This window comes from Erpetoichthys calabaricus, chromosome 11, assembly GCF_900747795.2.
Source record: "Erpetoichthys calabaricus chromosome 11, fErpCal1.3, whole genome shotgun sequence".
Taxonomy (NCBI): Eukaryota; Metazoa; Chordata; class Cladistia; order Polypteriformes; family Polypteridae; genus Erpetoichthys; species Erpetoichthys calabaricus.
Genome location: NC_041404.2, coordinates 92,414,097 through 92,436,819, shown reverse-complemented (window position 1 = coordinate 92,436,819; position 22,723 = coordinate 92,414,097). Strand labels below are relative to the sequence as shown.

The following is a 22,723-nucleotide window of genomic DNA, read 5'->3' as shown; positions in this document are numbered from 1 at the left end:
ACCTTCAGCTTAGTCAAAGACGCTGTGACAGCTCTTCAAACTAAACTGGCACACTGCTTTTCAGTAATTCTTGCAGCACTGTCTTTCAAAATGCAAAATAAAATACACAGTTCTCTGGGTAATATATGTTTTAAATTATGCCAATTAATCTCTAGCTATATCAGTCATTTTAGCATTAGAAATTAATTAATTCCTATTAAAGTGGTCCCTTATATTGCCTGGTTAAATAATCATTTAACAACTGAGATGTGTTTTATATAGGTAGTCCCCGAGTTACAGACATCCGACATACGACTTATGAATGGGGCCTCAGCTGCTCCTTCATCTGTCTGGGGGATGCGACGCAGGCTCCTCAGTAACTGCCGCTCCATCATCTCTGGCCTAGGGAGAACTGCAAGCGGTGGCTGGACGGAAACTGGAAGGGGGTGGTTTCGCTGCTTGCGCAGTGTAATATCCCCCGGGCGGCTCTGGTTGATTCATTCTCAGTGGGTGGCTGGGTGCGTGGCAATCGCTCGTGTGCAGGACAGAGGCTGGATGGGGCAGAGGGGGGCGTTTCACTGCCCACCCACCACACAGACTTGCAGTGTGCCTCGAATGGCGGTGGGCAGCTGGTGATGCTGCAAGCCGTGACCTGGTTGTGGCTGAACGGAAGCTATTGAGGGTGAATGGGGTGGCGGGGGGCAGCACTGTAGTGTGCCTCGGGTGGCTGCCAGTGGAATGGGGGCAGTGGTGGGCAATTCACTACCCGCCTTTGGCCGCACACTGTTCGCTCTCAGTGGGATGACACTGTAGGCAGCATACTGTATGCAGGTGGAGGTGACTGTGTGGTGGGCAGGTGGTGAACCGCCCCTCGCTGCCCCCATTCATTCTCAATAGCAAGCCTGCTTGTACTGTTACGTACATAGCAGGAAGTTGCCTCTCGTTGACTACACCAGACGTGCTGACGAGGGGTGCCTTTCTGCTGTGATGTACAGTGCTGTGCAGAAGACCTCATCTTAACCTTTTGTCTTCACCCTTCAAGAATGTCTCTGAAACACAAATCTGATGCAAGTGCTGGTGATACAGTAAAGAAGAGAAAAACCATCACCATGGAAAATAAAGTAGAAATAATAAATAGGTCAGAGAGAGGTGAAACTCTATCATTCATTGGCAGTGCACTTGGTTACAGTCGGTCAACAATAGCATTTATTAAAATAATGTACCTGTTCCGACTTACATACAAATTCAACTTAAGAACAAACCTACAGTCCCTATCTCGTACATAAGTCGGGAACTGCCTATACTTCAAAATCCTTTATGTAACATGTAAAACACACAAAAATACAAAATGCAAAAAACATCTTTGTATCTTAAATTATGACACCAGTCAAAATTTTTCTTGTTTTTCATTGCCTTTAAATTACACATATTATTTGTAATAGAGCTAAAGATCTTTTTAAAACTGTAATTTAGAAATAGTGAAATTTTATTCTTCTTTTCTTGCAAATAATCTGTCATCAAAATATAATTCACAACAGAAGGATATTTTAATGATGCATTTTAAACATATAGGCTGTTGTGAGAATTATGAGAAATAACATCCACCTATCAATTTTGTCTGTTTCAGGTTCCTAAATCTATCCAGGAAACATTAGTTGCTCTTAAATAGCATAGAAAACTGACAAATTTGATTTTCTAGTCCACAACAAAATACATTTTGTTATGCAAGAACATATATTTAATGAACAGCATTAAATGAGTTAATATTGCAGTAACAAATTACTATTGTAGGTTTAATTCTAAATGAAAAACAGCCTTTAGTATTGATTGCATTTGCACTTGTAATCAAGATTGAGATTCAAGTTACCAGACCTTACATATGAAAGAAATACACATGCATCAACTCACTCAATAGCAGGCAGGATATAGTGCTTCCGTAGAGACTCAAAGTATGGTCCCAAGTTAGCTGTTCCTTCAATGACGAACACCACATCTGCCACTGCATTTGCTCCAGACTGGTTGGATGTGTCCACGGAGGCCACACCCATATTCACAGGGAATGGCAGGGCTGCACTTAACTGAAAACTCTAAAATAAAAGTATAGTAAGTATAATTAGTGTGACAGTGCAGATTCTATTTTTTATGAATATTCAAAAGGACCTTAAAAGAATAAACTCTATGAACAATATAAATAAAACTTACCAAGCAGGGGAACTATGGATCTTTAAATATATTACATGAAATAGAGGGATTTTAACTGATAAATTATAACATCACTAATTTCTATATTAACTTACATCACTATCATTATGTCACTCTTTTATAAATCTCATATTGCACCTGTCTTTACTTATCTTCTGCTGGACTTTTTTGGAAATCTTAAAGTCAGCAACAAAAACAGAATAAATCAAATTGTAAAATGGAGCAAGAAAAAAATAACTAGGTCTCAACAGTTGAATCTCACAGAACTGTTTAATAAACAAACATTAGCAGAGCCTATTCTGTCAGACATGACTCACTCACTACATTCTCAATTTCAGTTGTTGCCATCAGATCACATGTTCAAGGATCCAATGATAAAAAAACAACCTATTCAAATATTCCTATCTTCTAAACAAGTTCAATTTTAATAAATGATGGTTTAATTTTGATGTGTAATAAGTTTCATCTAATGTTTCTCTGTAAGTATTATGTTTACTGCTATTATTATATTTATTTGTACCAAGTATGTTGGTTGGTTATATTCTTTGTGATGGGTTTTAAATGTTTCATCATGGTCTCTATGAAAAACCTGCTGACAAACCAAATTTCCTTGGGACAATAACATTGAATTGAACTGAATCATTTAAAAATCCATGTACACTCACTAGCCACTTTATTAGGTACACCTGTCCAACTGCTTGTTAACGGAAATATCTAATCAGCTAATCACATGGCAGCAACTCACTGCATTTAGGCATGTAGACATTGTGAAGATGACCAGCTGAACTTCAAACCGAGCATCAAAATGTGCAAGAAAGGTGATTTAAGTGATTTTGAATGTGGCATGGCTGCTAGTGCTAGACAGGCTGGTCTGAGTATTTCAGAAAGTGCACATCTACTGGGATTTTCATGCACTACCATCTTTAGAGTTTACAAATAATGGTCCAAAAAAAGGGAAAAATCCAGTAACGGTCAGTTCCCTCAGCGAAAATGCCTGGTTAATGCCAGAGGTCAGAGGACAACGGCCAGACTGGTTCAAGCTGATAGAAAGGCAACAGTAACTTAAATAACCACTTGTCATATAACTAAGGTTAGCAGAAGTGCATCTGAACATACAACACATCGAATCTTGAAGCAGATGGGCTACAGTAGCAAGGGACCACACCGGTGCACTCGTGTCAGCGAAGAAGAGGCAACTAAGGCTATAATTCACAATTGATACAATTGCATCAACGATTCAGGCTGGTGGTGGTGGTGTAATTGCATGGCGGATATTTTCTTGGCACACTATGGGCCACAGTACCAACTGAGCATCACTTTAATGCCATAGCCTACCCGAGTATTGTTGCTAACCATGTCCATCCCTTGATCACAGCGTGCCCATCTTCTGATCGTTACTTCCAGCAGGATAATGTAGCATGTTACAAAGCTCAAATCATCTCAAATTGGTTTCTTGAACATGACAATGAGTTCACTGTACTTAAATGGCCTCCACATTCAATAGATTTCAATCCAATAGAACACCTTTGAGATGTGGCGGAATGGGACACTCACGTCATGGATGTGCAGCTGACAAATATGCAGCAACTGTATGATACAATCATGTCAATATGGACCAATATCCCTGAAGAATGTTTCTTATTGAATCTATGCCATGAAGAATTACGGCAGATCTGAAGGAAAAAGAGGGTCCAAGACAGTACTAGCAGGATGAACCTAATAAAGTGGCCCATTAGTGTATATGATAACTCTGTATTCTAGTATCTTTCCATTAGGTTTTAAGACACACAAATATTATTAGAGGCAAAGTAAATCACTCATTTTATAGTCCAATGGAGTCATATGCTGTTAGCGTGACAAGACTCTTCCACTTTTCACAGAATTATGCAACTACCTGCCATCATTAACCACAAAGAAATTCTATGAAGTGTGGCATTAGAAGATAATGCATATTATATTATGCATATTATATCACAACTCATTTCTATGTAGTATAATGAAAAATAATTCACTAAGTTCTAAGAAAGGAATAGTAATATGAATTTCTCACACATGAAAAAAAATGTGAAGTAAAATATCAAAAAACAGTATTTACACTTTCAGAAAAGAACATACATTTTTCATGACATATTTTCTTTCTTTTTCTTTACATTTTTATATCTCTCTCAAAATTTAAAGAAGAAACTAAAAACTTATTTTAAAAAACTCACAGGTTCACAAGGTGCCCACAAACACAATTTGCTCACATTGCTAAAACTACAAAAATAATAATAATAATAATAATTCAACAATATAGTTTTAAATTAAACCAAAAGATAGCCTCTGGCAGCCCAACAGGACCAATCAGACTCCATATAACAACATGAAGGTACATAAATGATGTCCCTGTCAACAGCATATAGTGCCAAGAACATAAATGAGATTAGCTAGGAGGCTCAAGGACATGTACATTTGATTAGTGGGACAAAGCTGGGACAGTGGCACTTGCTATTTACTGAGCTTTGTCAGAAAGCTTCTCTAAGGAACAGGGACAATGGGATCCTAAAGCCCATTTTCTAATAAAAATTAAAGTTTATCACATACTAGAGAGAAATGAGATTATTTCTTGGCAGACTGAACACAGGATGTGCTTCTTTCTTCTGAATACTTCTTCCATAGAATGCTTATGCTTCAGGCAAACAGAAGGTGGTTCAAGTCACTTCTCATCAATCTACTGAAATAAATCTGTTTCAGTGCTGCACCTATAAGAACAACAATATTGTGATTTACTGAAAGTAATTCATAAATCTTGTGGCAATGACAAAAAGCTGCATCACTACATGACGTTTGATGACTTTTAACTTTGGGGGAAGGAAAGCAATACTTTAAAAGAGTCAGTTATATACAAATGTTTAATGTAACAAAATTTCTAATGTTTTACAAATATTCCCATAAATCACCAAAACTTCCTAAGAATTCCTATTAAGTGACAGTGTATTGATAAAGGAATTTAAATAAAATTGGTCACCAACCTAAGAGAACTGTGTGTACAACAGTATTCTATTTCTCAGCAATAGCACATCACAAATTATTGGTTTGTCATTGCCAAGAAGATACCACTTTGAAATTAAATTGAATTCATTAAATTGAAGCCATAAGGGTAAAAATAAAATCAGTATTTTACTAAAAATTGCTGGTTGTAATGTTTTAAATCAAAAATAATATCGTTATAACAGCAACAGAAACCTGGCTGAATCCTAGTAATAGTGACAAGTAAATATTATTGGATGAATGCTATTGAGAAATGACCGGCTTTATTTGTGAGATGTGCTATATGCTAGTATGGATATAGAATGCACATAACAGTAGCAATTAATAATTCTATAACAATATAAAAATAGTACATTTACAGGGTGCAGATATAATAGTATATTCGCAGTAATAAGTGAATTCGATTTCCTGATAGTAAATTGGGCAAACCCAAAAAAAAAAAAAGTAGAGCACAGGAACAGAATTTCAACAATATAATTAAAGGGTCTGGTCGAAGTAATGTAATGATAGTTGTTAACCTAATTTGTCAAAACATGGAGAAGAACAAGCGCATGCCTAGGCTTTATTTAATTTATCGCAATAGCATTTTGAATACTTTATAATGGTGATAAGCAACAATTTTTGTACAGTCTGTTAGTAGTAAGGATGACTACAGCCTTATTTTGACTTCCTAAACACTGACACATTTGAAATCACCTGGGAACCATTACGCTCTGTTTGTAGCTGTCTAAGTTTGGGGATACTAGGCCTTAGACAAAAGTTAAATTATTATCAAACTTTCACAATACAAAACGCTGTCAATATGAAATATGGCATTATATCATGTATTATATAGCATTACCACATGACTGAAATGAAATATAATGGCAGGAAATTTAAAAGTTCTTATTGAAAAACTACAACTAAGGTACAGTAGGATCAAAAAGTATTCTGACCCCTTCACTTTCTCCACACTTTGTTGTATTGTAGATTTGATTTTAGATTGATAAATTCACCATTTTTGCCCATCAATACATTCAATAACACATCAAGACAAACTGAAAACATATTTTCAGAAAGGTTTATAGAGAAAAGCCAAGCAAAATGACACCTTTTATTGGCTAACTAATAAAAGGTGTCATTTTGCTTGGCTTTTCTCTACATTCATAATGGCTAACACGGTACAGCACCCTAGTACTACAGAAAGGTTTACAAATTTATTAAAAATGAAATACTGAAACCTCTCTTTCCTATAATATACAGTAAGTATGCAGAGTGTTGTAGCACTCCAGAATGTGGTCAGTTTCACTCAGGTTGGACATAGTTCATAAAGGCACACACTTGTGTATGTAAAGTCCTACTATTCACATTACATTTCAGGACAAAATCCAAACCATGAAGTCCAAGGTACTCTCTGTAGACCTCCGTGATGAAAATGTGGTGAGGCACAGATCAAAAGGGCATAAAACTATTTTTTAAAGCTTGAGTGTTCCCAGGAGCACTGTGGCCTCAATAATTGTGAAATGGAAGAAGTTTGAAACCACCAGAACTCTCCCTATAGTTGGCCATCTAGCCAAATCAAGTAACTGGGCAGGAAAAGCCTTGGTATGGGAGGTGACCATGAACCAATTTTCACTCTAACAGAACTTCAGAAGTACTCAGTTGAGATGGGAAAACCTGCCAAAAGGATGATCATCTCAGCAGCACTTCATCAATTAGATGTTTATGTAGACTAGCTAACTCCTACTTAAGGTTGAAGAATAAATTGATTTCAAATTGAATCACAATTTGAAACAGTGCAATTAGCAAATCACAAAGGCTGCATATGTTTGACAAACAGGGCTGTCAGATCAAATGCCACTATTCGAATGTAATGCAAATTTATTAAAAAAAAATATATATATTGTTTGAAGTAGACCTGGCGGATACATTGAATATACTAGATGCATCACAGCTTATTCTACGTGAGATGTAGTAAATGACTGCATTGCACAATTCAAGTACAGTTTGTTGTGTTTTTCTTTTTTTTAACCCCTTTGTCCCAGCGGGCCAGTTTTTGGGCCAGCTGCGTAGTGGTACATACCCAAAGGCCAGTATACTTGCATGCCTATCTATCATCACAACCCTGCTGGCATGAATAACAGCCTGCCCATAACTTTTCCACTACTCTGCTCTGTAAATCTTGCAGTCTGCTACCATAGAGGCATATTCCTGTAAGGCTGCTACACCTTTCTGCTGTCATAATCTGGCTGGCTGGAGCATCGGGCTTCGCTATATTAGACTACATACATAATATACCGCTGTCTCATTATGCTACTAACACAAGTTACGTTCATTTTTTTTTTTAGCTGCAGGTCAGTTTATTTTTTGGAGATCAATGGAGGACATCTGCATTTTGGTGTGACAGATAATACCACCCCTGTCAAACTCCCCACCTGACACTATCCCTGGCGCAGGTTGCACCATGCCCAAGGAAGTCAGATGCCAGAAGCAAGAGCCCTGCAAGTAAGAGATGCTGGGTGATTGATCGGAAGACAGTGAAAATCATGTGAAGTGTTCTTGTGCATTGCTTCTGGAACTAAAAACTGTTCTGAAGCATATCACATCAAAGATGCAGTTTTTGTGTTAGGTCCTAATAATGGATGGTAAAATAAAATGATGAAAACTGTAAAAATGATACAGCTTTTTCTATAGTATCAATCTGTTGTTATAACATTGTGGCTTATCATCAAGTTACCATTAATATAATATGATTTCTAGTTGTGTGTAATTACCAGGTTTGAGTAAATACTTTTTTGTAAAATTTAACTTGGTTTAGACCTCTCCTTCCCGTTTTACATACAAGTTTAAAATTGTTCAAATAGAACCCACTAATGAATATAAACCAGAATGATTAACGCAGATATACTGTATATATTGGTGTGATTGTATAAATCAAATTAAATCAAGCATTTATGAAATTCTTTAGAGGGATTTCAAAATATGAGACATATATCATGTACTGAGATATATATCATGTATTGAGAAACAGCCTAAAAATATTGCAATTATTTATAGGCCATATTGCCCTGCCCTAATTCAAAGGCAAAAACTAACTTTCTTTCCTCACAGGTGGTGCAGTGGTAGTGCTGCTGCTTTGCAGTAAGGAGACTGTGGAAGATTGTGGGTTCGCTTCCCAGTTCCTCCCTGTGTGGATAGCGCTTTGAGTACTGAGAAAAGCGCTATATAAATGTAATGAATTATTATTATTATTATTAACTTTCAATTGTAAAATAACAGTTGTTTATTTTACCTGTATTAATATTGCCATCAAGTTACTCCAGAGATGCTATGCAAAGTTACAGTATTTTACTAATTTGTTTTTGGACTTCACTCACACAATGGGCCTTCTCATAATTTTGAACATTTAGCTTATTTTCTTCATTAGCAAAACTTACAGCTAGACACACCTTTAATAATTTTTAATGAGAAAAAAATTCTCTTTCATATAAAATGTACATACTTGAAGATTCACAAAGAATTGAGGTGACTTTTTTGATTGATAAGTGCCCTTCTAACAAGTATGCTCACATCAACACAGACAGTAACTCAGAATTACCTTTAACAGGAGATTGTGTATACGCTCAAAGCCACCAATGTGGACCGTTAATATCACAAAGCATAGTAAGTAAGCAAGCAAGTGGGTAAGTTAAGCAAAACTTATTTACTTAGGCATGACATCACAAAGCACTGTACAACAATAAAACACATCAAAGTGCTACCCAAACATAACAAAACAAGAAAAATAAAAAAAGAAGTAATAAAATAACAAGAACAAAACTAAAAATCAACTGAAAGTCCAAGCAGAAGCTACTCAGCTGTGTTCAGAAGCCTGCTTAAACAAAAATGTCTTAAGCTGCTTACTAAAAGATTCAGCAGACTCAGCCATGCAAAATGTTAGTGGAAGACCATTCCAGAGTCTTGGAGCATCATACTTAAAAAACACAATCCCCACGTAGCTTAAGCCAGGTATGAGGGATGACTAAGAGGCCCTGTGGCCCAGACCTCAGTGGCAATCTAGGACCTCGGGATGATCTGTCTCCGTGATTATATTAAATTCGCTATGCTGATCTGCTCCCGTTTCATCTTTCAGTACTCTACGACTGGGAACTGATCTGATGTTCATACTAATCTGGCTTTTGGCTCCGGGGTGATCACGCCTGAAATTACCAAGCGTTACTGTTTGTGGCTGTGTATTGGAACCTCCAAATCCTGCTACCTCCTCCTGCTATGCTTTCTGCTGCTTGCTATCGCCACTCGCTTATGCTACCACACCCGCCTGTCCTACCGGTTCCGCTGTGCTGTGCTGCTTCTCCACTGCTATTCAGATAAGTATTGCCCAGTATCATGCTAAAATACTCTCATGACAAACTCCTTCTTACTAAACAGTTTGTCCAGAGCAAATGGTCTGACTGGAACATCCTAAAGGACGCTGGTATTTTGCAGCGCCCAAAATATATACATCGCGGGTCAGGTCACCGCCACCGCCAGGCTGTGAATGAAAAGACCACCGGCAGCATTTGCTCAGGTATACGCCGTCCTTCTCATGACCCTAGAAATAGAAGTGTCTGCGTGCCAAATTTACATTATGTGGAAATAAACCCTGATCGCGGCTCTGTGCAAAAAGAAGCCTCATTAACTAATATTGCACTGTTTAACTCGAGGTCTCTTAATGGCAAAGCATTGGTGCTGTCAGAACTCATCACTGACACCAAACTTGATATTCTGTGTTTATGGAGACTTGGCAAAAGCCAAACAAATTTGCGTCTCTCACAGAGGCGACTCCAACTGGTTTCACTTTCCACACAGAGCCTCGCAGTTCAAGACAAGGCGATGGGCTTGCAGTAATTGTCAGAGCAGACTTAAACATTAAACGAATCTCAATTGACTGTCCATTGTCTTTCGAGTGCCTGGCTCTTAAACTAATAACGAAATACAGGTCCTGTCTCACTCATTGTTCTTTATCGTCCCCCAAAATACAATGCATCCTTCTTATCCAATCTGATTGAACTTTTGACCCACCTAAGCTCTTACTCTCAAGAGAATTATCCTTCTTGGTGATTTCAACATCCATATTGACACCCCCACATCTAAACTGAGAAATGAATTCCTAACCTTACTGGACTGTTTTGACTTGACACAACATGTTGATTTTCCAACCCACTCTAGCAGTCATATACTGGATCTGATCTGCACTTCTGGACTATCTGTTGCAAACATTTACAGCACTGATTTGGGACTCTCTGACCATAAAGCAGTATTTTTCACTGTTTCACTGCCTTTCCCTCCTCTTACCTGTAAACGACAAATTTCTTACAGAAACCTTAAAAATATCTGTCCCTCTATCCTTTCTGGATCCATTTCTGATCTTTTACTGTCTTCAGCTATTCCATCAACACTAGATATTCTTGTTGACCACTATAACTCAGCCCTTCATTCAGCATTAGATAAAACAGCTCCTTTAAAATATAAGGAGGTTTCCTTTAAACGTTCAGCTCCTCGGTATAACTCAGAATTGCGATCTATGAAAGCAGCTGGCCAACGCCTTGAGAGAATGTCACGTAAGACTGGTCTCACTGTGCACATCCAGGCTTTCTCTGACCAGCAAAGAGCTTACAGAGAAGCACTAACTTCTGCCAAGAACACCCATTACAGCAGAATAATAGAAAGTGGCCATGATAACCCAAGGGTTTTGTTCTCTGTAGTTAATAAACTACTTGAACCCGCATCTGGCCCAACTACCTCTTCTACTGAAGTCTGTGAGGAATTCCTCCACTTTTTCCGTAACAAAATTAACGATCTAAATAATTCAACCAACATAAATACATCATCTGTTTATATCTCTCCCTGTTTTCCCACTCAATCCAGCTCCTTCTCTAAGTTTTCACCAGTCACATCTGCGTTTGTTAATAACCTGCTTTGTAAGATGAGGCTGACTACTTGTGTACTGGACCCCATCCCCACCACACTACTTAAATCCTGCCTTCATGCCATAATCCCGACTGTTACAACAATAATAAACTCATCCCTTGACACTGGCTCTGTGTCGCTCACTTTTAAAATTGCTTCTATAAACCCAATGTTGAAAAAGTCTGGTCTTGATGCTGACAATCTTAACAATTTCTGGCCTATTTCCCACTTACCTTTCCTGTCAAAAGTTCTTCAGCATGTTGTAGCTTCCCAACTCACCAATTACCTAACCTCTAATAATATGATGGAACCCTTTCAGTCTGGTTTCAGGGCGCAGCACAGCTGTGAAACTGCTCTGCTATGGGTAACCAATGATTTGCTTATGGCAGCAGACTCTGGACATACCAGCATATTAATTCTGTTAGACCTCAGTGCAGCATTTGACACTGTCAGACATGACATCCTACTGTCCAGAATGGAGAACATACTGGGTATCTCTGGCAGTGCCCTCCAGTGGTTCAAGTCCTATCTGACTGATAGGCAAGAGTTTGTTAGTCTTGGCAACAGCAGATCCAGCTCAGCGCCGGTCACACAAGGAGTCCCTCAAGGCTCTGTCCTCGGTCCTCTGCTTTTCTGTATTTACATGCTTCCCCTTGGCCATATTATCCGTAGCTATGGACTGGGTTATCATTTTTATGCAGATGATACTCAACTCTACTTCAATGTTAAAAGTGGAACTTCATCAGAGCTTTCTCAGCTCACAACCTGCCTTAGTGAAATTAAAACCTGGATGGAGCAGAACTCTTTAAAATTAAATTGCAATAAAACTGAACTCCTGCAAATTGGGACTAAAATGCAACTTAATAAAATGAGCTCCTTCTCAGTCTATCTTGGTGGTGATCTCATCAGACCTACCTCTACTGTGAAAAATCTTGGTGTCATTTTTGATTCCTCCCTCTCTTATTCCGCCCACATAAATCACATTAAGAAACTTTCTTACTTTCACCTCCGTAACATATCCCGTGTTCGCTCCTTCCTCTCCTTCTCTAATGCTGAGAAACTTGTCCATGCTTATATCACATCCCGCATCGATTACTGTAATTCCCTACTGGCAGGTGCCCCTTCTAATCTTATATCACAGCTCCAGCTTATTCAAAACTCAGCTGCAAGAGTCCTTACTCAAACCAGCAGCAGCAAGCACATCACACCCATCCTGCTCCATCTTCACTGGCTCCCTGTGTCTTACAGAATCGAATATAAAATCCTACTAATAACCCACAAAGCCTTAAATAACCTCACGCCAAACTACATCAGTGACCTTCTCCATCACTATGTGCCTGCCCGCCCACTAAGGTCCTCTGATTCTGGCAATCTTGTTGTACCCCACACTAATCTACACTCCATGGGTGACAGGGCCTTCAGCTGTATAGCGACCAGACTCTGGAATGACCTACCAAAATTAATCAGGTCAGCTGACTCCACAAATTCTTTTAAAAAACAACTCAAAACTCATCTGTTCAGGAAGGCTTTTAGCTCTACTTGACTTTATTACCCTTCTCTCAGTCAAGATGCTAATGTAACCTGTGTGTGTGTGCTATGCCATCAATTATATTGTGTTTTTTTTTTCAGAATTCACTGTCTTAATCATCTTTATTTATTTATCTGGTTTGTACAATACTATATACTGTATACACTGCCGTTCTTTATTATATTCTGTAAGTGCCTTGAGCATGGGAAAGGTGCTATATAAATAAAATGTAATATTATTAAGTGCCAGACATGCTGTATGGTGGTGCAAGAGGTCAGTGATATACTCAGGGAGATCTCTATAGGTAAGCGCCCAAATTTTAAAGCAAATTCTATAATAAACTAGAAGCCCATGCAATTTGTACAAGATGGGAGTAATATGTGCCCTTTGACTAGATCAAATTAAAAGCCTAGCAGCTGCATTTTGGACAAACTGTAGCCAAAAAAGAGAGGATTTATTCAGACCAGTATAGAGACATTACAGTAGTCAAGACGTGAGGAGATAAAAGCATGTAAAAGCATCTCCAGTTCTGGTCTTGAGACTACGGCCCTCAATTTAAAAATCTGTTCTCAGAGTGAAGGCTAGGGGGAGCAACAATTAGAACCTTAGTCTTTCCCAAGTTCAACAGCAAGTAGTTATTACAAAGTCAATTATTAATCTGTGAAAAAGCAGTCATCCAAAATGGACAATTTTTTAATTTGATTGGGTTTAAATGAGATATAAAGCTGTATATCATCCACATAAAGATGGACAAAAAAGATAACAAATCAGAAGGACATGATGGGGGTTTCATTTTACTGATCAAGGCAGAAGGATCAGAAAGCAAAACCAGTGAAAACATATGAAAAGACTTAGAGCGCAAAGAAGTGCAAGTAAAAGATGAAGAAGCTAGCCCAAACATCATTAATCCTACCAACAAAATTCTTAAGTAGGTTATCACAGTCATTGTTCAAATATACCTGCATATTAGCTGAGGCTGGTGAAACAATATTAGTGTCATATAAACCTTTAGGGTTTTGATTATTATTATTATTACTTTGTGTTGTTATTATTATTAGTTAAAATAGGTGGCTTTTTTGCCATTCTAGCATCCCTAACCATACAGATAAAAGAGCTGAGCAATTCAATGAGTTAAGAGCGATGATCCTCCAGATTAATAAAAATAATAGTTCTTTACATTTATATAGCATTTTTCTCACTACTCAAAGTGCTCTCCACACAGGGAGGACCATGGACACGAACCATAAACTTCGTGGGACATAAACCATAGACTTCCATAAGCATTCAGCATAACAGTACCATCTGAGATTGTGGATGGAGTCATTCATCCAAGGGACTGAATGAATACCAGAATACCAGAATGAATACCAGAATGTTGTCTAACTTTAATAGGTACAATCCTGTCCAAATTACCAGTATTGTGCTCATTAAAATATTGTACTGCTAGCTCATAACTGCCAGCATCAAATTCACTAAACTGACTAATCACTGAATCATTAATGAAGAGAGCATGCGTAGGTGCTAGCACATCACAACATACCACATCAATTTAAAATAATTCAATGCATTATAAATATTGCAAAATACCGGACACTGTCCCCACTCCTTAATTATATGACTACCTACCTAATATTTCAGTGGAAGATCCATATATTGGCAACAGAATTCAGCTATCAAACAGTATGACCAAAGGCATCGAACAGAGCTGGACTGAGTAACATGAGCTAAGTTCGATCACTGTAGATAACCTGAGCACGGACAATCCTAACCAAGTTGTACCAAGTGAGTTCCATACAGGCAAGTTTTAACTATAACCTATTTGTGTACTTAGTTGTGTGTGAGCGTGTGTTGCACAGCTGCCACATTGTCTCTTTTGCTTTATACATAGGTGCTATCTGGCTTGGTGATGCACTATTTAAAGTCCAGCGTGATTATACTATAGGCTGTAGCAATCGATTAATATTCTAAAGCCAACAATGTGTTAATTGACTGGTTCCATTATTATTATTTTAGAGGTCTTAGCAAAATGCTGCTCTTCGGTTAACTCTTTTGTGGCATCTGAGGGAGAGGTGTGCTCTGTTGATGTGAGCTCATCTGCTGCTTAAAGTGGCAGTGACCACTCATTACAAATCATCTTTTAAACTAGCACTTAATTGATTAGCGTGTCAGTATCTCTCCTGTTCATTTATTATGAAATCTGTGCTTTTTTAAACCAAAAAGTGCAACAGCATTAGAAACTCATATTGATTAGTGCCCACCACAGAAATGCAAAGGCCTGACTTAAGATTTAGTCTTGGCAACGCTGCTACAAGTGTACTCTGAGCTTTTCTAAATGCTTCTACAGTGATGTAAAAGTATTATTTCACATCTGATTCTGTTCCATTTACTCTTAAACCTAAGATATGTAACTGTTGTTTAATGCTGCGACCTTCTCATTAAAGCAAATGGAAAATAACTCATTATTTTTTATTTTACTTTATTTACAATGCTTTAAAATTCCCAGTTTAACGAGCATCATGTCAGGCCACACGCCATGGCATACAATTAGTCCCAGTCTTAGCTTGCTGCTGGTTTGACACCTAATGCCTAGAACAGTGAGATTAAATTGAAAATATTCAGGCAACCTTTGTTAAAATATTTCTACTGCTGTACAGGAGAAAAAACAGACATATTGTATAGACCCTGACTTGATGCTTGGGCTGAAACGATTCCTCAAGAAAATCGATTAATTAGATAACTAAAAAACATCCAAGCAAATCTTTCATTTAATCTATATGATTACACCTCAGCAAGCTCACCATGTTTCGCATGGATAATTATCAGTGTCGCACAACACGCTTATGCTGTGGATACGTGATGTGAGGACAAGATTTGATTGCACAGATTCCAAAATGGAGAAAGAGAGAAAAAAATAGTGAGGGGTGAAGTGAAGAGACACACCAGAGAAAACAACAGAAAAGCGTCTGAAAACAACAGAAAAGTTTGGGATCATTTCAAGCTGGAAAAAAAAAAATAAAACTCATGTGAGTTTATTCTAAAACCAAACTAGCCTACCAAAATAGCACAACGTAAATGCTTCAGCAACTCAACAGGAAGCATCCAGTCTACACATCCATTCCACAAAGCAGACCTGACACAAGGTAACATTAGCATTAGTATTTAATGGAAAACAATATGATTGCTAGTTGAGATGAAGCCTAGTAAAGAATGTACGTTAACTATGGCTAGTTAAGCATGTAAATGAATATGACGGTCACATATTATGTCTCTAAGTTAGCCAAGTTTTGTTCAAGAAAATTTGAGAAAGCCAGAACTTCTTTCATGTTATTATGTTAGTCACACACACCCCTACCTCACAGTGATTCAAAAAAACTAAAGCAAAATAGTGTAAAATGCACCAATCATATACACCAGGTACTGTATATGCAGCTCCGTTTCTTTGCTGTGAGTAGAGTAAGCTGATGTAGGACAACCCTTCAACATAGTAAATAATTGTACATTAGCAAGTCTTATGTTCATACAGTATGATAATTAGACCTAGTAACAAGTATCAATAATTATTTCACTTTTTATATATATATATATATATATATATATATATATATATATATATATATATATATATATATATATATATATATATATAAAGTAAATCAGACATGGGTCCTCTGTACATGGTGGAGGATGAAAGCTATCAGAAAATGATTTCCACCTTCAATGCCAGGTACCTGCTGCCTTCAAGAACCTACTTCATTAAAATGATGGAATAAAAGTATGACAAAACCAAAGGCAAGTTGAAGAACAACTTTAAGGAGACTGGCATCATTGCACTCACAACTGACATTTGGACAAGCACTGCTTCAGAGGCACATTTCGGGGTGATGTGTTACTTTCTTAGGGAGGATTGGGAACTGGAGTCCCACAGTGTAACGATGCCTCTTCAAGGGAGACACATGGCTGCAAATATTGCAGAATGACTTCAGGATGTTATTGCCAAATTCAACATTCCACCAGAGAAAAATCAAAGCTATTGTCCAAGACAATGATTTTAATAATATTGTAGCAGCGGTGAAGATTTTGGCAGGAAACCATGGATGGGCATCTGTGCGATGCGCAGGTCACACCCTGAACTTGGTTGTACAAAGTGCTCTGAAGAATAGCCAAGCTATGTCGAAGTCTGTGGCTGATGCAAGATGCCTTACTGAACATTTTAAAAAAAGTGAACTGGCATGCACCCAGCTAAAGGATAAGCAGCAGCAAATGGCTGCACCGCAACACATGCTGGTACAAGATATAAGTACTCGCTAGAACAGCACTTATCACATTATCCAAGCAGAGATTCCGAGAGGAGCACACAACTACCTTGATCTCAAGCTTGAACAGTGGAACCTGATTGAAGAGCTACAGTGTTTCTGAGTCGGCAACAATATGCTATCCTGTCTTCACTTTCACAGCTAGTACAAAGCCTTAAGAAGTCCATACAGAGTTCAGCTTTTGAGACTGCAGAACAGATCCCAGCAGGATGTCAAGGACTAACAGTGTTTCAATCTAAATCTCCAAACACAATTGCCGCTGCTCTGGATCTCACGTTTAGAAAACTTAAGTTCTTGCCTGCTGATGATGCATTCAAGGTCCAAAGCACAGTACAAACCATAGCTGTCAAAAAGCAAGGCAACCCAATATAAGAGAAATTGGAGCCTCCAGCACAGCACAAGATAACCCTGTAATGCATCTCAAGGGTGCAACAATGTTCTTCGACAACATATTGGGATCATCGTCAGACTCCAGCACCAGTGATGAAGAGAACAAGGAGCAGTAGTTAAACCAAGCTGTGCCAAAAGAGGTCTTGACATATTTCAGAGAACATCCCCCTGTATAGAAGGAAAATCCACTGTCATAGTGGAAAACAAATGCAGCACACTATCCAATGCTGGCAAAGCTGGAAAAGTCCTTATTGTGTATTCCAAAAACATCCACGCCATCAGAGCGTCTCTGAACTGCAGCAGGAAAACACTGCATAAAACGCTGAGAAAGCTTCTGTTGTGAGCATGGTGATACGCTTACTTGTCTTCATTGTAATCACCACATGCCCCTTTAAAGGCTTACGCACACAAACACACACCTTATCCACATTACTAACCGAGAATGCTAAACCGGATGGACGCAGGGACATCCGGCAATGGGCCGTGGCCGCAAAAGACGTACTGCGCAGGCGCCCCACAAATCCCCACCCCCCCCACCCCCCGCAAGCAACGGGAACCGGATGGAATGCAACGTAAAATAAGAAATGAGGCATCGCGCACACAAAAAAGGAGTCAGACCACAGAAAAAAGGAGTCAGACGCCGTTGCACACGAAATGGGACACACAAAGAGGAGGATTCAACAAGCCCCTAGCACACAAAAAAAAAGAAGCCGCAAGCACCACACAAAGCCCATTGGACACGAAACGGGACAGACTACGGCCATAGCACACGAAACGTACACAAAAACGACGATTCAGACCCTCGACCACAGTAACATAAATAACAAATGACACACAAACCCCATTTCTAAATGAACCGTCTGTATTAAACATACGTCATCTCAACACGTTCACACTATGCAGCATAGGTGGATCTCATTACAATAAGGCACTATTAACCGTTCAACCGCAGAAAAGGCTCCATATTAACTGTGAGTGCGATCCTCCTTATTACTTATCCATATTTATCACGCTCAAGAACAAACAAGTCATAAATTCACGATCACGGGTACAAAACAATACGGCTCGGATAACGGGACCAAACACAATTCACACTATGCAGCATAGGTGGATCTCATTACAATGAGGCACTATTAACCGTTCAACCGCAGAAAAGGCTCCATATTAACAGTGAGTGCGATCCTCCTTATTACTTATCCATATTTCTAACGCTGAAGAACAAACAATTCATGAATTCACGATCACGGGTACAAAACGATACGGCTCGAGTAACAGGACCAAGCACACGAACCCGCATGAAGAAAAACAATACACGTCGGCTCCAACACGCTTCTGAAACTCTGGAAGAAAAAATGTCTCGGCTCCAAAAACGCAAAGCTCAACTAACACAGTTACAGAAACGAACCCAAATGGACAGACACACTGAACGTGGACGCATGCAGCGCGCGTCTCACAGTACTGCATTGAAACAGGCACGGGTTCAAAACGAACAAAATGGGACAGACTACGGACATAGCACACGAAACATACACAAAAAGGAGGATTCGGACCCACGACCACACTAACATAAATAAGAAATGAGACACAGAGCCCCACTAGGGTTACCACTTTTAATACAAGATTACATCTTGCCTGAAGAAGGGGCCTGAGTTGCCTCGAAAGCTTGCATATTGTAATCTTTCTAGTTAGCCAATAAAAGGTGTCATTTTGCTTGGCTTTTCTCTACATTCATAATGGCTAACACGGTACAACACCCTAGTACTACACTTTTAATACAAAAAAATAAGGGACGCATACTGCAGCGAGGGCCACATCCCAGTGCCAACACTTTGCAGACTCTACTTAAAAGACCTGCCCTCCTCACTGGACAGTTAAAATGACCAATCAAACTAACGATGACATCAAGTATTACCCAATCAAAAGTAGGAAAGGAGGCATCTTCATAAAATGCGTGTGGGATGATTTGCATGAGACGCTGCTTTAAAAAAAAATGATAAAAAAAAATACGGGACAAAACCCGTCCCGTATTGATTCAAAACGGGACGCGCAATTTCATTCTCCAATACAGAACGATTCTGTATTTTACAAGACGGGTGGCAACCCTGCCCATTACTGAACGAACCGTCCGTATTAAACATACGTCATCTCAACACATTCAAATTAGACAGCATAGGTCGATCTCATTATACTGATCCACTATTAACCGTTTAACCACAGAAAAGGCTCCATATTAACAGTGAGTGCGATCCTCCTTATTACTTATCCATATCTCTAACGCTGAAGAACAAACAAGTAATGAATTCACGATCACAGGTACAAAACGATACGGCTCGAGTGACGGGACCAAACACACGAACCCGCATGAAATTGACACAGGCACGGATTCAAAACGAAACACCTCCCGTCTCAGACATACAGAAACGGCAGCGAAGGGACAAAATAAATAAACGCAGACGTCTACACCGCGCATCTGGAATGCCGGAAAACAAGCAGGCAAGGCTCCAAAAAGAGAAAGCTCAACTGACCGACATACAAAAACGAGCAAGGCTCAATACAAACAATCCACGCAGTAGACTACAACGGGCTTCTCACACAGCACAGGCAAATCGATTACAGCTCCAAAACAACACTTCCCAAATACTGCACATACAACAACGCGCCTCTCAAACGGCAAAAGCAAAAGATACATGTCACGGACATCAACGACAGACACCTGCTAAACACTTGCGCCAGTTAGCTGACAACGCGTTCAATAATGAGTCCACTATTCAGGAAAATTCATTGGGATTAATGAATGTCATTTGCAATCATTGTCATTCACTTAACTTCCCTGAAGAAACAACTGACAATACAAGTAATGAATTTACACGTTGTTGTCAAAAGGGTCAAATTAGACTGCCTCCTTTACATTCATATCCTGAATATCTACAGAACCTTCTAACTGACGATGTACCTGAAAGTGAAAACTTTATGAACTGCATTACATCCTACAAATCGGTATCCACTATGAACATTAACAGTGGCACTGCACATGACATCCGTCTTGCAAAACTGTTAATTATTGATGAATGTACAATGGCATCCAGTCACTTACTCAACACCATTCATAAACTTCTACAAACGTTGATGAATAATAATATTCCCTTTGGAGGAAAGGTACTTTTATTAGGATGAGATTTTAGACAGTGCTTAGCTATTGTTCCACATTCCATGCGCTCAGCTATTGTTCAGTGTACCTTAAAATACGCAGACAATTGGCATTGTTTCAGAAGATACAGTTAGTACAAAACATGCGATGTCCACATCCAGATCATAACAATTGGTTATTACAACTGGGAGATGGTACACTCACCAATACAGATAGACTTCACCCAGATATTAGTACAATTCCTCAAGCCTTTATCTGCGACGACTTAGTTACAGACAGATTTGGAACAGCAATCTCATTAGACCAAATGCCCCTTTTAACACAACACACTATATTATGTCCAAAAAATATTATTATGGAAAACATAAATACCCAAGTCATTGCATTACTTCCTGGAGAGACACAACTCTTTCTAAGCTCTGACAAACTTGACTCTGATCACGACAATAACCATCTTCATTGACCTTACAAGTTGTGACCTGGAATTACCTTTTACACTTAAACGGCTTGTACAAAGACATTTTCCAATAAACCTTTACACTGTGCCACACACTTTATTGTTTGCTTTCTATTTGCATCATCTACACCTTCACACTATTCTATATCTCATTCATACATTACGCTCTTTGTCATTCCCAACACCTGGGGTTGGCGAGCGAAGCGAGCAGGGGGCGGAGCCCCCTAGTCTACCATATCCAAGGGATACGACTGTAGCGGGCGCAGTGCAGCCAAGATTCACACCGTCAAAGGGACTGATTTATTTATTTTTTCAGTGGGGACCCCAGGAACGCACTCAGCCTTGGCCTGACTCTCACACAGTCACATACAGAGACACGGAAACAAAAGGACTTAACTAATCATCAAATTAAACATCCATTATCCAACCTGCTACATCCTAACTACAGGGTCACGGGGGTCTGCTGGAGCCAATCCCAGCCAACACAGGGCACAAGGCAGGAAACAAACCCTGGGCAGGGCACCAGCCCATTGCAGGGTGTGCACACACACGCACACACCATGCACACACTGGGGACAATTTAGAATCACCAATGCACCTAACCTGCATGTCTTTGGACTGTGGGAGGAAACTGGAGTACACAGAGGAAATCCACGCAGACACACGGAGAACATGCAAACTCCACGCAGGGAGGACCTGGGAAGCGAACTCGGGTCTCCTAACTGCGAGGCAGCAGCACTATTCATTGCACCACCGTACCGCCCCAAACAAAATATATCAAACAAAAAATAGGAGATGAGATATAATTAAACAATAAAACACAATCCCTCCCAAGCACCTAATCAGCGATCTTAAAAATAATTCAATATGGCAACAACAACATGCATGATTATAAGAAAAGGGAGAGGAAAGAAAAAACACCAGTTAACAACACCCATCCTGAGAACATCACTTGGGTTTCTTGCAAACAGGACCCACTTAAGCCATATTTCTTTTTTTTTAATTTTATTGATTTTATTGAGATCACACAACATTCCATACAAATACATCAATTTTACAAGAATAGGATTGAACGCAAATCAACTCCAACCCCTGAGAAAGATAGCATGGGCAGCAGAATAAAACTTAAACCTAGTAAAAATAAGTAAATAGATAAATTAATAAGTGAATACAGATAAATGGAGAAGAAAAAGAAAAAAAAGAGAGAACAGGGAGAGAATCTGCTTCCTCAGTGCTTTAAAAGCTTATTCTAAAGTGTTATTGATTAGATCCTGCCAGGTTTTGAAAAATTTATGCACAGGTCCTCTAAGTGAGAATTTTATTTTTTCCATTTTCAAATAATATAAAACATCAGTTACCCACTGACTTAAAAGGGGAGAGTTAGGATTCTTCCAGTTGAGCAAGATAATTCTATGTGCCAATAGTGTAGTAAAGGCAATCACAGTTTTGTTTGTCTTTCTCCACTTTAAGCCAATCTGGAAGTACACCAAACACAGCTGTTAATGGATTAGGAGGGATTGTGACACCAAGGCTGTCTGAAAGGCATTGAAAAATTTTGGTCCAAAATGATGTTAATTTGGTGCAGGCCCAAAACATGTGACCCAGTGAGGCTGGAACTTGACTGCAGCGTTTGCAGGTTGGATCTTGACCTGGAAACATTTTGAACCATATTAAGACAAGACAGATGCGCTCGATATATAATTTTTAGTTGAATAATTGTATGCTTTGCACATATGGAACTCGAGTGA

General features: G+C 39.0%; 1 protein-coding gene across 2 annotated transcripts in view; it reads right to left on the bottom strand.

Annotated features, from left to right (window-relative positions):
• The window catches only part of med25 (mediator complex subunit 25), a 287,263-nt gene that overhangs the window by 229,905 nt on the left and 34,635 nt on the right, over positions 1–22,723 (bottom strand). For both annotated transcript variants that reach the window (XM_028813612.2, XM_028813613.2), the window contains exons 2-3: positions 4,765–4,922; positions 1,888–2,066 (exon numbers count right to left, since the gene is read on the bottom strand). In XM_028813612.2, coding sequence (XP_028669445.1) covers positions 1,888–2,027 — 140 coding nt within the window. In that variant the 5' untranslated portion in view covers positions 2,028–2,066; positions 4,765–4,922. The remainder of the gene's footprint in view (positions 1–1,887; positions 2,067–4,764; positions 4,923–22,723) is intronic.